General features: G+C 45.9%; 1 protein-coding gene across 1 annotated transcript; it reads left to right on the plus strand.

The window, feature by feature from the left end:
* Positions 1 to 1,123: 1,123 nt before the first annotated feature.
* Positions 1,124 to 15,343, plus strand: LOC149337167 (uncharacterized). The gene is made up of 4 exons (XM_089554836.1): positions 1,124 to 1,412; positions 3,029 to 3,141; positions 10,295 to 10,515; positions 14,789 to 15,343. The coding sequence occupies exons 1-4, from the start codon at positions 1,124 to 1,126 to the stop codon at positions 14,958 to 14,960; spliced, it is 795 nt and encodes a 264-aa protein (XP_089410962.1). The 3' UTR covers positions 14,961 to 15,343.
* Positions 15,344 to 15,678: the final 335 nt, after the last annotated feature.

Genomic DNA, 15,678 nt, shown 5'->3' on the forward strand with positions numbered 1-15,678 from the left:
GAATTTATACATAGCAAAACAGTGTTTCAGGCCAACCGCTTTTTTTTTTACTTTACATTCACTCCCACATATCGCTGACGAAGGCCCCATTTTCCACCTGGTTGTAAGGTTTCAGCTTCTGTCTGTAATCGTTTAATATTCGAGCTGAGGTCATCTTCACTTTTTTTCAGTTTCGCGAAATATTTGCCTTGCTTGGTGAGGGGCAGTTGCAGTGTACAGAACAAAGAAATCTTAGCAGCATTGGACACTACCGATAGGCATCAAAAACACGCGAAGTACATTATCTGTTACCCCCAACCTGTGAGAGGGAGCAAAGCGCTGAGCGTCGCTCAAGCAAGCCATCATCACTGGCGATCTGCTGTCGATTGCCTGAAACACCCATTATGTCCAGCAATTCTTGGAAAGTCACAGTTTCGGTGCTTATATGAATATGCGCGTTCAGATCTTCCGCAGGATATCACCGACTCCTTCAATTTTCACGAAGCTAACAAGAAAACAGTGGATGGAAAACATGAAATCGCATTACAGGTCTGCTTCCGCGGTGGCTTAATGGTTATGGCGATCGGCTACCGACCCGAAAAACGCTGGTTCAATCGTTGCCGCGGCGGTCGAATTTCGATGGAGACAAAATTCTAGAGGCCCATGACTGTGCGATATCAGTGCACGTTAAAGAACCCAGGTAGCCGAAATTTTCGGTGCCGTTCACTACGGCGTCCCTCATAGTCTGAGTTGCTTTGGGACGTTCCCTTACAAAAAATATTTTAGACAGTCTACAGAGTGTCTATAGACTTCTATGAAGTGTATAGTCTGTTTATAGACAAATCCTAGAGAACAGTCTATAGGCAATACAAATTCCATAGACAGTCAATAGACAATCTATAGATTTATGGCCATGCACTTTTAGTAGACTTTTGTCTATAGACAGTCTATAGACTATGAATAGACAAAAATAAATATCTATAGGAAGTCAATACAGTCAATAAGAAGTCTATAGACTGTCTATAGACCATTTTTGTAAGAGTTAAACGTCCATAAATCATTGCAGGTGCGCTTGTTCAAAATAAATATGCAATAGCAGACACAAGAGCCTCTGAAACTGTCCTCTTTCAGCCTACAGAGCCCGATGAAAGCAGCTGCAGACAGGGGTCCCCCGTTGGGAGAGCGGGATGACAGCGCTGCAGATGACCCTGCAGTGGGGTCAACTGCTGGTGCCACAGCGCCCATGGCTGCGCCTTCGACTGAGGGTGCAGCTTCTTCGGACACGGCGGTTGTTGGCTCGACCGTGAGGCTGGAGCCTGACGTGGAAGGGGAGGAACCTGCACCATCGGACCAGCGGCGACCAGTAGGCACGAGTCCATTTGGCCCGGGCGGAGAAAACGAGACGACAGTGGTGATGCCTTGCAACTGCGGAGGTATGCCGCGCTAATTGCTTTGTCTCTTGGCACGGTTAGTACGCCGTTGGGAATAACTGGTCCACCAAAGCAAACGCTAGTGTTTTGTGGTTACAGTTTGTATTTTCTTCTTAGAAATTGTTTGTACACGAAACTGGACTGATGTAACAATATGGCGCGGCTCAACAATCTATCGAAGTGCGTAAGTTCTTGACTTAAAATGGAAAAAGGGCGTCGAAGCCGGTCAGCAGCATGTCAAACGTATAAAACTTTTGCTTAAATTGAAAGCCCTTGCTAATTAACGAACAGTGGCTTCAAAACAGAAGGAAGCAAATCAATGTTAAACGCTTTTGCAAATTTTGGGGCTCACAATCCCTGAAATCACATGCGTGAGTTAGTCTAAGCCTGTACACATGTTCGCGCATGTCAGTCGTGGAGAGTGGCCAATTTGTATGCGCCAAATGTGCAACAAAATGTTCGGCGACGCCAAAATATACTGGCTGGATATTGATACCGATAGCCTATGAATAGAAATTCGGTAGCTAACGCAAGGTGGTGGCTTTGCCGAAGCATGGAATGCTGTTTCCTGTTCAAAATTCGTCGTATACGTTACTTCCATATGTCTTGAGGAGAAGGCTGATTGCGCGCGCTGATATTAGCGATCTGTAGGCGTTTCCAAAGACAGCGTTCGGCATTGTGAACATATATACTGAACGGCTTCTTGAAATGGAGACCAACTGTGAAGCGTCTCATCCAGCTCCGCACACCCGACGCCTACGACAACCAACTCGGCCGAACGCATCGTTTCGTCAGAGCGAAGGTCGGAACTTTGTTGTTGGAGATGGATGCGCCCATTACGTCTCACGTCACGTCACAGCAGCAGAGATGGAAAATCTTTTCGTGAAAACACAGGACAATGACTCTGCTATGTGGATCACGTTTTACGCCCAGGTCAAAACCACCGGTGCTTTTCACACTTATTTTATTCTTGGTTGAGTAGCTCGAGCCAACGGACTAAAAAATTTAGAGACAGTTTATTTACTTGTTCAACACATTGCAAAGCCCTTGAAGCTGCCCAATTTGAAGGTTGCTCTTGGTCGACGGGTGACAGCTGAGGTGAGAATCAATGCCGCGCTTTAGCATCCGTTTGCGAGACGGAACACGGCTCTGGTGGTCGAACCTGTGTCGAACATGGTGAGCATTGTGATCAGCAAGGCTTCAAGGTTGGTCTAAATGATCATCAGCCGCCGTCACGGCAACTCCTTTTCAGATAGAAAGGAAAACTAAATTATACTATAAATTCAGCAGATATGTCGCCCATACAGCTGCAGAGACGTGTGCTCCACAGTCGCGTTGTAAGAACATCAGCTGCACAGTTAATTCCTTTATAGTTAAAAATATAATCACACAGCGTGCAGTAATCTGCGTAGCATTCTTCGTCTCGTGAGAAGGCGTTTGTTGAAGTACTATTCGTTCGCTTGCCAGGCGACTGCACGAATGTGCAAGGACGAAATAGGGGCACCTAGTTGCTTTCTCACTCATGCATTTCCTTTCTCGTGAAAAAAACAAACAAATTTACTGAGTAGCTTTCAACTTCTAGTCCACTTCAGCATTTCCCCGCTCGTTGTATGACGCAGAAAATGGCGGCCGTGACCGGCCCGGCTGCGTTCATCTACAGATATACCGTATCCGCGTCGACGCCATCCATGTAGACCCTGGCGACGCCGACACACAGCGCCATCAGAACAAGGTACGCAAACCGGCAGAAAAGGAGAGTTCACAGTTTGCATTGTGCGCCAGTATTGTTCTCGGTGTTCACGTGGCCTTCCCAGTAAAGACGCACAATTATCGCCATCGTCTCTAAACCAAGTCTTGACGCCACTGCTGTCCACTACACGAAAACGAAAAAACTGCGCGCAGCTAAACCAAGCGAAACAGGGCAAACAACGTGGTCGAAGTCAGTTATTAGTTCGCTCTCCCTATTCTCCCGCACTTACGCGGTTTCCTCGCTTATGTGTTCCATGCTGGCTCATGGATGTAAGCATCAGGTGTGGAGCGTTTCATTCTCTTGTTTTCATTCGGACAATCTGCCTCACAGAAACACTTTCAAACACACACGCAAAAACGTTTTTTATTCTGATGTCTTGCAGTGCAGTTGTAAAAGCAAGGAGATTACATTGTGGCTGTCACCCCTTACTCCTAGATCTCAACGTATCCCATACCTGTCACGTACCAACTTCGCTCAAGGACTGCAGCATCTGACTCAACACATTTTTTTTTATTCCAGATTTAGGCTCCAGTCGACGGATACTAGTAAACTACTACTCACGGTTCTTCACCAAAAACAATGCAGGGACTAAGGGCAGAGCGAATAGGCAGGATGGGCGCGGTACCTGCTCCGTCCTTTTTACCAGTGCTGTTTTTGGTGAAAGATAATTTACATACTAGCTCAACTTTCCGTTCTGCTAATCAAGACCTTAAAGTACCAGCCAAATGCACTGTACCCCTTTCTCATTCTCCTGTTTGCTTTCAAGGTTGGTATCTCCAATCAATCAATCAAATCTTTATTTCAGTTTGTACATGCAAACTGGGGATGGTGAGAAAAAAGCAGTGAATGAAACACCGCTTGACAGGCCTCACCATCCTTACAAGTCAGCAGTTGGCACGAGGCAAAAAGAAAAAAAAACACTGTTGAAAAGTGGATACAAGTGCGCTTATGAAGAACAATGTATTACGGAAACAGATATCTAGCAATTGGCAGTAGTAATTTTACTAAAAGACAGTGAGGTTATTACACAGAGTGGCATAGTACACCCAGACGCTTCGCATCACTGTAGCACAGATTGCTGAATAAAGCTTTTCCGGATGGCAGACAAAGACAAAATATTCACTTTGTCACTGAATGAGGTATTGAGGAACTTTGGCACAATATACCTTAACATACAGACTCCATAGTTAGTTCTGCATTTTGGTAGTACAAACCTACATTGCAATCGGATGTCGTACGATGAGTGGCGATATGTCATTGGCACAATCTGAGAAATAAATGAATCACCCTTTTTTATCACTGTTTTGTAAAAACATGCAAATCTGTAGTCAAATAGTTTGTTGACAGGTATAATATTATAATGTAGGTAAATGTGTCTAGTAGGTGAATCATATGACCCATTGACGATTGCACGAAGCATTTTCTTTTGCAATGTTTGCAGTTTTAGGACGCTAGATACAGTTGTGTTGCCCCAGACAAGGAAACAATAGCTTAGGTGGGAATATAAAAATGCATAATACAAAGTAATTTTAGTTTTGGTAGGTAAAGTATGCCTGTTACGCAACGTAATTCCGACGATTCTTGAAAGTGTTGATGCAATGTTATTAACATGTGCATCTCATGTCATCGTACTGCTGAATGTTACACCCAATGATTTAAAGGTGTCCACGTATTCGATCACACTGCCACTGAGGTATAGCGAGGGGCGGTGAAATAGTTGTTTCCTTTTAGGAAGGAACAGTACTGCTTTAGTTTTCTCTTTATTTATCTTTAGTGAGTTAACTGATGATCATGCGGGAAGCGATAAGAGCGTACGGTTTGCGGTATCTACTAAGCGGTGTACATCATTGGAAGAAAAGAATAGGCTGGTGTCGTCTGCATATATAATATATTTTGCATGGTTGCTAATGTTAGGGATATCATTTATATATATATTGAACAGTAGTGGCCCCTAAATGCTACCCTGAGGGACCCCATTCGAAATTCTTAGAATCAGAGAAGAGGAATGATTAATCACCACATATTGAGACCGGCAACTCAAATAAGATTTAATTAGGCTGAGAGCATGCCCGCGTATGCCGTAGTGCTCCAGTTTTGCATAAAGAACATCGTGATTCAAGCAATCGAAGGCTTTGCTGAAGTCAAAAAAGATACCAAGGGTTAAAAGCTGTGACTCAAAATTTTTTTATATGTATTCTTTTTGAACCAGTAGTGCATGCTCCGTAGACCTATTTTCTCTAAATCCATATTGGCAGTCAGTTCTTACGGAATGTTTAGACAGGAAATGTTGAAGACGGATGCGAATTAGCTGTTCTAAACCCTTATAAAAATACGGAAGTATAGACACTGGTCTATAGTTCCCCAATTTGTTTGCATCGCCTTTTTTATATATCACGGCTACCCTTTTATATATCACGGCTACCAGAATCTCTTTTTATATATCACGGCTACCAGAATCTCCTTGCCCTGAGTAGATGAATTCCGTTACTGTTTCGAATGCCTTGCTGCCTGTCTTTAACTTATGCCCCATTCCGAGACAGTTAATATGACTTTGATTTTCTGTGTTTTAATTTGAAAGCCCACTATTCCGCTTTCCCTGTCTAGCTCCTTAATGATGCTGTGAAATTCACCCTCCAATTGACCTACGAAGGCAATGACAACAGTTCCATTAATTTTTATCCCCAAGTGTTCGCAATCCAGTTCACTGAATATCTTCTGTAAGCATAATGTAAATAACAGTGGAGAAACAGTGTCTGTGTGGCTGACATGCTTCCCGATTAGCATTTGATCGCTTTCGCTGTGTAAGACTGGCGGATGCGAAAGAGCTATAATGATTTTCCTGTAGCTTTACATATGCTTCTTCTGTTAATTTATTGACGAGTACCCTAAGGGCCCAACATGGGATTAAATTAGCGGGGGGGGGGGGGGGGTGATGAAAAAGCAGGACCATAGGAAACAACAAAAGGAGACCAGAAGTGCACAACATTTTTTGCAAAATTAAAAAATAAACGATGCCACACATCTAAACAGGACAAAATATTTACAAATATTACATATAATACGTGATCAAACGGCATTAGATTGAGCACTGAGCACCTAGGAGCCATAAAACACAATAATAACAAAATATTGCTAGGTGTAAAGGGTGCAAAGAAAAGTTAGTAATGCAGAATGAAAAGGCGGCAAGTTCGCCAATGACACGATGCTGGAAGGCAAAGAATTCTACTCGTTTATGACGAGAACGAGAGTTGGGTTTTGGTACTTTTTTCTGCGCGCAAACACTGGACAGACTATATGAGCACCTTAGTTACGCGACGACTGCACGGATGCTGAGGTTTCAACGTAGTCAGATGTTTTCTCGTGATCTTTATATAAAGTCCATATGCACTCGTTGGCCACTCATGCCTATTTGATCCCAGCCATATTACATTGCCTTGTGTCCTTCATCTAACACTTGCTGACCATTCTCTCTGTCCAATCTACGAGATTCCATGCTTTCATATTTTGATGTTTCTTAATGAGTTATTTCGTCTCCTGGGCTCCTGGGCGAACTTCACCAGGAGACGACATACATCATATATAGCGCCTATTTTGCGCACTCTGTAGTTATATTTCTGTCTTTATCATTCTTCCCTTGGGCAGTAAGGTCGTCGACCTCATGTAAAGCGGAGTCTCTGTTCTCCAGAAGGCTCTAGAATTCACCTACTTTCCCTGCGACCACTATTTCATCAATGTGCTTCTTCCTTACTAATGCCCATCGCCCTCTCTACGCTCTATAAAAAAAACTGCATATCACGCATCTATCCCTGCATCGTGCAGGGTGTAGAAATCACAAGTAAGGTGAGCGGTAGCTAACATACTTAGGTGAAGTTATTGGATGAGCCTACAGGCTAATCCGTCATGGCAACTGTGGTCTAAGACCCTTTTCCCAAGCATCTCGACCTAGAAGAGCCGAGCATCAAGCCAGGGGAAATCTTGTAGCCACTAAAGAAACCGGTGGGTACCCGGCGGCACTGGGGATCGAACCCAGCACGTCCCGAATGTGAGGCCGATGCTCTACCACAAGGCCACCGATTAGCCTACAGGCTAATCGAATTAGTGATGGCCAATCGGTGAAGTATCGGATTAGCCTACAGGCTAATGCTATACTTCACCATACTATGTTAGCTACCCATCACCTTCCTTGGGATTTCTACATCCTACACGATGCAGAAATAGATGCGTAATATGCAGCCTATTTTTTAAAGCGAGAGCTCTACTCCTCGGGGTACAACTTCTTATTTCGATATGGATGAGACAATGACCTGCAATACCTGACAAGGTTCACCCGGATCGCGTGATGGAATGGCCTAAGCTATGGCAGTATGACCACGGGAGCATATGACTGTGAGCAATGGCTAACTGACATTTACCCTTGGCCTTGAGATTTGATTTGATACAGTGGAGACTGTTCTTAACAGAGCTTTCGCGGGTACAATTCGGTCCAAGCTACCCTGAAACCAAGCCATTTTTTTCATCTCCTAGCTTAGGCACTCCTAAATCCACTTCTAATTCTCCCCTTTTGTTAAAGAAGGCATTCGTGGTCTAAAATGCTGTTTTCAAAACCAATGGCCTAGTCCCATTGCCTGGCCGCCTGTTTACTTCTTGCCAACCTTGGCACTGAAGTCGCCCATCAACACAGTGTAGTGTTATTACCTTACTCATTGCCGACTTCATGTCTTCATAGAAACATTCGCGTATCTTCTCTTCAGTACTGGGTTTAGGTGCGTAAGCGTGCATAGCGTTCATTATGTATTATTTATCATGCTGAATTATGATAACTGCTACCCTTTCGTTATTCCTTCAGAATTACTCTGTCCAGCTTACTGGCCATGGATCGCAGGCTGAGGTCTCGCCACAACAGTAAACTGCTACTTTGGTGAGAAAAAAAACAGTCAGAAGACGGAACACAGCGATGAGACAAGGCACACGTGTGTGGGCCTCGTCTCTTCGCTGTGTTCCGTCTTTTGACTGTTTTTTTTTTCATGAATATTGACCAACTCACCCAGATTTCAACTCTACTGCTACTTTGAAATACGCGCCCGACCGTTAACGATGTATCTGCCTTCTTCGTCCTTCCTTCTAATCTTGGCAAGTCCGGTGATATCCAGTATAACAGAAAAGTTTGCCATCAGTTTGTTTGAACAATCAGCGGGCTGCGCTATAGGCATGTGCACCTTTTTAACGACGCATGCGAAACTGCAAGGTCATATGCTAACTTCGATATGAGATTTCATAATGATTTATCCCAAACGTAAAGAGTCAGCCTGAATGAAGGATGTGTTTGGTCTATAAAAGCAAAATTGTACTTGACTAACGATGAAGGCTGTCAGCGGCTCAGGCTTGTGCGAGCAGGCGGTCCGGTAAACCAGAGTCTGGGAGCTAGAAACAGTTCTGCGCGCGGACTGGTTCTTAGCCACCGCCTCGCGTCACCGCTTGCGTACGGTGGTGGACTCTGGGTGGTAATATATGACCATGCTAGATCTGGCGCGAAAAGCCTATTTTCGTGGCGTGTGTGCAGCGGAAACACCGACGAGCAAATTTCTGATGTATTATGGAGATTTTTTGTTCTATGGAGGTTAGGCTTATGTCGCAGACCTGCTGAAGAACAGGCCAGTGCTTACCTGGACAGCCTGTGTCTGTCTGCAGGGAGATGTCAGCGTAAACGGAATGTAGGAGCCGGAGGTCAGTGTAGAGCAGCGGTGGTCGGCGAAACGTCGCCATGTTAGAGTGGGTAGATCAGGGGATAGAGCCCATGGGACCCCGCAAGTGAGGGGACGGGGTTGGAAATTAGGGGTCGCAAAGTGAGGAACACACTAAGAAAAAAAGTTGCAGACGCAGGTGTACACCGTCACTCCAGACCGAATTTCGCGCGAGGGTTGCAAGATAAAGGCATGAGCGACATTGTGAAAGGAATATTGTAACATCATGCAGAGCGACGGCTGAGTAGTATAGTGCTATCAGTAGGACACGCGATCCTTTCTACAGAAGAAGCTCAGCCGCTAAAATTCCGGCCATGGTGCCTCAGGATAGTTTCCAAACCGATTAATGGGGGCGCAAAGCACATATTTGACTTCGACCATTCTCGACTTGGTCGACCCGTCGCCCCCCCGCCCCTAGCTACCGCATCAGGTTGCATCCGGATGCGCCGGCCTTTGTCATGAGGTCTTCCGCAATTTTACATTCATAGGTGCCTGAGGACCATATCACTCCTTGCGCAATGGTGCAGCGGTTAAGGAATCCTTAAACGAGGCGCCACTATCCTGCGATGGCAGGTGCTGCCAGTGGGGCGGTTGCGCTTCTAGCAATCTCTCGGCATCAGTCATTAATCTGACTTACACATGGCAATTAAGCAATGCTCCACTACCCTGGAATGGCAGATTCTGCTACCGGTGGCACTTATGTCCTACCGTTGTATCGTTGTCCCACGTTGTTACGAGCAACCGCGCGCGACCAGTCACCAATTTAACCGTCACCTGCCAGGTTACATCAGCACGCCATCTTTTATGGGCACCATGCAGTGTTAACACACACACGCACACACACGCACACGCACACGCACACGCACACGCACGCACACACACACACACACACACACACACACACACACACACACACACACACACACGGCATGTCCACGCTGCCCGTTCCCTGAGTGCCAACTTTTCGCGTCGTAACACTGAGATTATTCCGGTACCAGAGTGTCGAGTGCTTAGCTGTTCCAGTGCTTTTCAGTGAAGCCATAGGCTCATCTAGCATGGTAATGCTAATTCCAGCGGAGTCCAGCATGATTCCAGCGCAAGATCTAGTGGAAATCTAGCGAATCTCATTGAGCTCCAGTGTTTTTATTAAAACCCAGCGAGAGAAGTGTTTTTGCGCTGGGAGACGCAGGCAGACGCTGCATCCTGTACAATTAAGAATATGCTACAACGGTAAAAACAATATATAGTGATGAAATAACTATGGCAGCAGCAAGTTACAACCGCGAAGGGTGTAGTAATTACTTAGAGGCTTATACTACAACAATATACTACGTATATCGTAGCAGTTAACAATTGCTTTCCTAAACGTCGACGCTGTTCTTCCGCGGGCGCAGACGTTCCTCATGTGGCTGATGGACGAGGACCACCTGGAAGACCACGCCATGTTTGTGACCAGCCTGTTCTTCAGCGTCAGCCTCATCATGATGCTCACGTTCGCTTGGCTCGAGGCTGATATGGCGCTGGCCCGCATCTCGAGGCCGTGGGCAGCACTCCTGGCTCTACTGCTCATGGTACAGACCTGCACCTGGATATCATTCGCGCTCTACAGCCTATGGTGAGGAGGGAGCGCGCTGTCCAGGCACCCTAGGCTATCGAGACATTGATTCACAGCCACAGCTGTTTATATCACGATCGGGGAAACAAGGGCTTCGTCGTCACCGTCTGCTCTCTCCCAAACTCCCTCCCATCTCGACTGCCAAGCCGTGTGTGACCCACGCATAGCCTACAACACTGCAACCACAAAACCCTACCTACACCCGCTCCACTGAATCAGGCTGTCCCAACGCTCTCAGAAAAAAAAATTATTCACTAGAGCTTACCAGTGGCTTTAATGCGAATGCAGAAGCACCAACGCAACTGAAATCCTACACCCTCAACCAGAGTCACAAAATGCTCACACTGGTATGGGCCTGCCCCACCGCTTCAGCGGCCGCTGATATTCTTGTTAGCGTACGGTAAAGATGCGGTGAATAGTCGAGAGCTAGAAGACGTCTCTGATCTTTGTGTGTCAGAAGCCTCTCTCGTTGACCCTGAGGCTGCTCGGGAGGAGAAATGTGGGTCTCACAATTACCATCCGATGATAGCAGCTGCCATCGCAGGGCAGTGGTGCATCGCTTAACCGCTGTACCTCTCTGCTAGGAGTGATACAAGAACTCCTTGCGGTATATGAAGGCAAAATAGAAGATCCCCTATTCCGCATAAATGGGCATTACCTCGTGAACACTATCGCGTCGTACCCTTAAGGCGGAGCTCTTGTGCGGCTTCACCGACCTTTGTCTGAACCTTGAAAGCATAGCTTCGAACCGAAACCTAAGTGGAAACCGAAGTGCTAGCTCAAATAATTCAGATTTGACGTAACCGCGCTAAAGCGATTATCCGCCAGTTTTTTTTCTTTTCTTTCATGCCACGCGCGTGATGTAGCAGCGAACATCGTTGGCGGTCCTTGGAGCGAGCTCCTTAGAGTAGTGCGCCCGACGACGGTCAGAAAGAGGAGCAGCCCCGCATGCTTGCACGAATTAAGATGACCCACTGACATCTCAAAGCAGTTTGCATCGCGCTACTCATCTGGAGCACACTGTTAAAAATTTAGTGGTCATTTTTTGGCAAAAAAACCCTGTAATTTCTCTTATACTCGCTTGTCACATTCTGGGGGGAGTTTCACAAATTTCAGGCACGAACAACCAGCCAGAGTAGGGTGCATAGTATGCCCACCATTGATAGTATGCCCACCATTGGTCGATGCATCTATGTCGTCATCATACGAAATTTTTTGTAATGATGTGTGGTGGTAAATAGCATACATGTTTTCCCGTGTTCCTTTGCGACACCGTTTTCTTTTTGTACATGGAGCAGAAACGCAGAGGAACCGAAGAAATGGCCCTGGTGCCTCCAATTCCTCTTTTTCGCATAAGCATATACGTCTGAGTATGAAGAGAAAACAAGCGCGGTCTTATAGGGCGGAAATTCGGGACTTGGTACAGGAATTGTGCGGTCTTTGAGCCGTTCTATTTATTGACTCATCACCTAAATTTCAAACAGCTGTAAATTTGAAATCTGAATTAAAAAGTAGTACTTTATTCTGCGTTAAATTCTATCAGTGGGAATGTTTTACATAGGTGTGATTTAGTATAGAGCTCCACAAGGCTTTGATGTATTAGGCTTCGAGAGAAACGAGCTTTTTCCTTACCGTACACATGCAGTCAGAGTACCAAGGTTAAGAACCACGGCTAGGAAATTACTTTTTGATAAGAGGCTAGTACGGCAGGTTCAACAAGCTGTATGAAACACTCAGTATTCGCATGCAGTTAAGGCGTTAGTGTAAAGTAAAAACTAAAAGTCGCCTTCGGATATAACCTTCAGGAACTCGGCAGCTATTTTATGCACCTACAAGTTCCGTTCAGTCAAGCATTTATCCTCTGCTGCGTCCTCCACTCAACTCTATCTCTTAGAAGTAACTGATATGTTTCGTTTAAAAGCAATGCGCCAATTATAAAGTTACTATTTTTACTCATTAATGTAATAACCAACGCAGTTTGCGCCTCATACACTACATCAATACTAGTACTTTCCCGGCAAGGATCACGGTCGAAAAATCTTGTTTCTCAATTCCTTTTCTCTTTCTTGTACGGACGGCCTGTAAATTGAACAGTCCACTACCCTTAATTGCTCCCATATATTCTTCCACACTTGAACTGTCTTGTGCAGTTGCACTCTTTTTTGTTTCTGTGTTCTCTTGTGACTTCCTCTGTATAGCATGCGCCTTGCTTTAAAGCCGCAATTCAATCCTGGCATTCAATAAAAAAAACTCGCACAACTGTAAGTTACAGCCATCATCCACGAATTCGAGTTTAGCAAGCTCTACAGTGCCAAGGAAGACAAAGGACATGCGTGAAATAAGCAGCAGTATTAAAAATCGGAGGGGCCATTTGACCTCTGCATTTATGGTATGACGCGATCGTTTCAAAGGGTTAATGCGCATGTATGTGGAATTGGTCATTCTCTACTTCAAATTCATAAATCTTTGGGAATCCTCATACTATTCCTGGTGCAGTGGTGCCGCGGTTAAGCGATGGCCCTGCGATGGCCGGTGCTGACTTCGATGGGGCTTGTGCGACCCAGGTTGGTCCTCCTGGGCCACTACTCGCGGCCAATCATTAATTTAACTGCCACCTACGAAAATAGTCAGTTTCCACACAATCCGGTGTGCAGGTTGTGATGACGCCACAAGGTCACGAGACCTAGGTTGCGCCACTAGGTTGCTCCTCCGTGGAATTTCCCTCCCAACGCCGCCGACGACGACGCAGGATTTTCTGCACAACGGAAGCCTTAACGCTACCGCGTTCCGAAAGTCATCATACCACTCCTGTCGCATTAGTGGTGCTGTGGTTAAGCGATGCGTCACTGCCCTGCGATGCCAGGTGCTCCCAGTGGTGGGCCTTGTGCCACCCAGGTAGCTCTTCCCGAGCAACCAGTCATTATTGTAACGGCTCCCTGCCACTGTGGTCAGTTTGCTCACAATCCGGTGAACAGATAGTGATTGCAAGGGTGGAAGAGCGGGCTAGTTGGTAGTTCATCTTGGGGGAAAACACAGCGCACTCCTAAGACACGGACGCTGTACCGGACTCCTAAGGCAGCGCTGTATCGTCTTGTCTTTCTTCGTCCGTGTCTTAGGAGTGCGCTGTGTTTTTCCCCAAGAAGAACAGCTGGTGATGACAGATGGTGATGACGTCTTAAGGTCATGTCACAGAGGTGGCCTACCGGGTTGCTACTCCCGACACTTTTAAGGTGAAAGCCTTCAATGCCTCATGCTGTCGTGACCAAGGAATGTTAGCAAATGGGTCCGCGTTTGGGCGTCACTACTTGAAAAGAAACTGTCGAGGCTGGGAATCGAACCAGGGCCTTTTTTGGCATTTGAAGTGGAGACGCTACCACTCCGCCAAGAAGGCTCGGGGTTTGGGGATGAATAAAGGCGCATCTAGTGAATGCATGGGTTTCATAAACAAAATAAAAGACAAAAATAGAAAGAAACAAAAACAAAAAGATAAGAAAACAAAGATAAAAATAAAAGAAATAAAATAAACAAAAGTAAAAACAAAAATAAAACGAAAAATAAGAAAACAAACAGAAATAAAAATCAAATATGAAAAAAAAATAAAAAAAGAAACACACAGTGCGCCAGGAAACGCTTTCGGACTTTAGAGCGCCAAAGTGCCCCCTGAATTTTTCGCTCAGAATACCGACGACGCCGGGTTTTCTGCACAACGGGAGCGTTAAAATACTGCAACTGCCGTTGGAGAGCGTATCCAAAAAAGCTATCCAAACTGACGAGTGTCAACGTTCTGCTGCGGAACGCGCTAAGCTCAGCGAAAGCTGGTAGTCAGCTTCTAGCGCTAATGGTCTCGGCACAGCAGGTGGTTACCATGACAATCAACCGGTTTCCACCACTGTCATAGACCGCTGCCGTCTGCGCCGCCAGATGTGTTTACGAGCGACGTGAGGCAGGGTGGGTTGGTGTCCATATATAATGGAGTGCATATTGCAACCGCGCAAAACGACAAGGGACAAAGAGAGGAAAGCACAGAACAAGACGCGTCTTGTCCTGTACTTTCCTCTCTTCGTCCCTTGTCGTTTTTCTCGGTTGCAATATGCACTCCTTTGTCAACCACCAACTAGCCCGCCTTTACTTGTTACATGTCCATATATAACAGCTTTCGCTGCAAAACGCTTCTGAAGGAGCGTACAGAGTGTAATCGACACGATAACATATTTTGTTCGTTAGCGTTGAACGATCCGGCCAGCAGCCTCATCGCAACACTCTTCATGCGCAGGATGTACCCGAAGGCGTACATCAGATGGAAGTCCGAGCCGCATGTGCCGCTGCGTCATCCGCGGTCAGCGTCGAGGCACCGTCACAGGCGCAGGCGGAGCAGGAGCCGCGGCAGTCGTCACAGCAACAGCACCGCCACGCAGACGGCGCTTGACGCCGACCAGAGGACGTAGGACGGATCGACGCCAGGGGGCTGAGGGAGGATTCCGTCGGCAGCAGACCCCAAGCACTCCTTTCATTACATAGCTATGAGATAGGTGCTGACAATAGTTTCTGAGAGCACATTCCCCAGCGTCAATGTAAGCTTTAAACCTCTTCGTTTTTTGTGTCCTGCAAAACGAAATGAGCGTCGTATAACAGATTCCATACGGTGACAGTGCACTGGCCATTCAGGGACCATTGTCATCGCCCGTATTATTAATGAGTAGCGTCGGTGCCGATGTTCACCAGTCAGGCTCATGCGGACCTAACGCTGCGTATGTCGTGGGAGCCCTTTGTGTGGCACTGCAAAGATTCCAAACAGGTTGTGCCTCATCGCAGTATAAGATGCACCATGTGACGGACAGCGTGGAGAAGCACGCGTCGTTTGGAACTCCGAAGGTGCTTGCAGAGGAACTTATTTTTCTTGTACTTTTTTGCTTGTATTCAAGCACTCTTCACATTTTTTTCTTGGTAAGCGGGAGTACAGTCTGCCGTGATATAAAATCATTGCCAAGTTTTTTCCTTGTAGAATACTGACGCGAAATTGATTTTTGCTTAAAAGCAAGAAGTAGCTGCAAAAATTAACAAGATAACTTTTAGTAATACATGTACAACATAATTGCAGGAAGCGCTAAGAAAAATATCGTATTTGACTAACAATAAATCTGTTATGCTAGACTTTTAATTTCC

The sequence above is a fragment of the Amblyomma mixtum genome, chromosome 7 (genome assembly GCF_055824585.1).
Source record: "Amblyomma mixtum isolate Tamu chromosome 7, ASM5582458v1, whole genome shotgun sequence".
NCBI lineage: Eukaryota > Metazoa > Arthropoda > Arachnida > Ixodida > Ixodidae > Amblyomma > Amblyomma mixtum.

Bases quoted from the DNA above. Each gene is read 5' to 3' on its own strand.
- LOC149337167 (XM_089554836.1), top strand. From the start codon at position 1,124: ATGAAAGCAGCTGCAGACAGGGGTCCCCCGTTGGGAGAGCGGGATGAC. The intron at 1,413-3,028 runs GTATGCCGCGCT...TGTATGACGCAG, and splicing joins GATGCCTTGCAACTGCGGAG to AAAATGGCGGCCGTGACCGG. The intron at 10,516-14,788 runs GTGAGGAGGGAG...CTTCATGCGCAG, and splicing joins TTCGCGCTCTACAGCCTATG to GATGTACCCGAAGGCGTACA.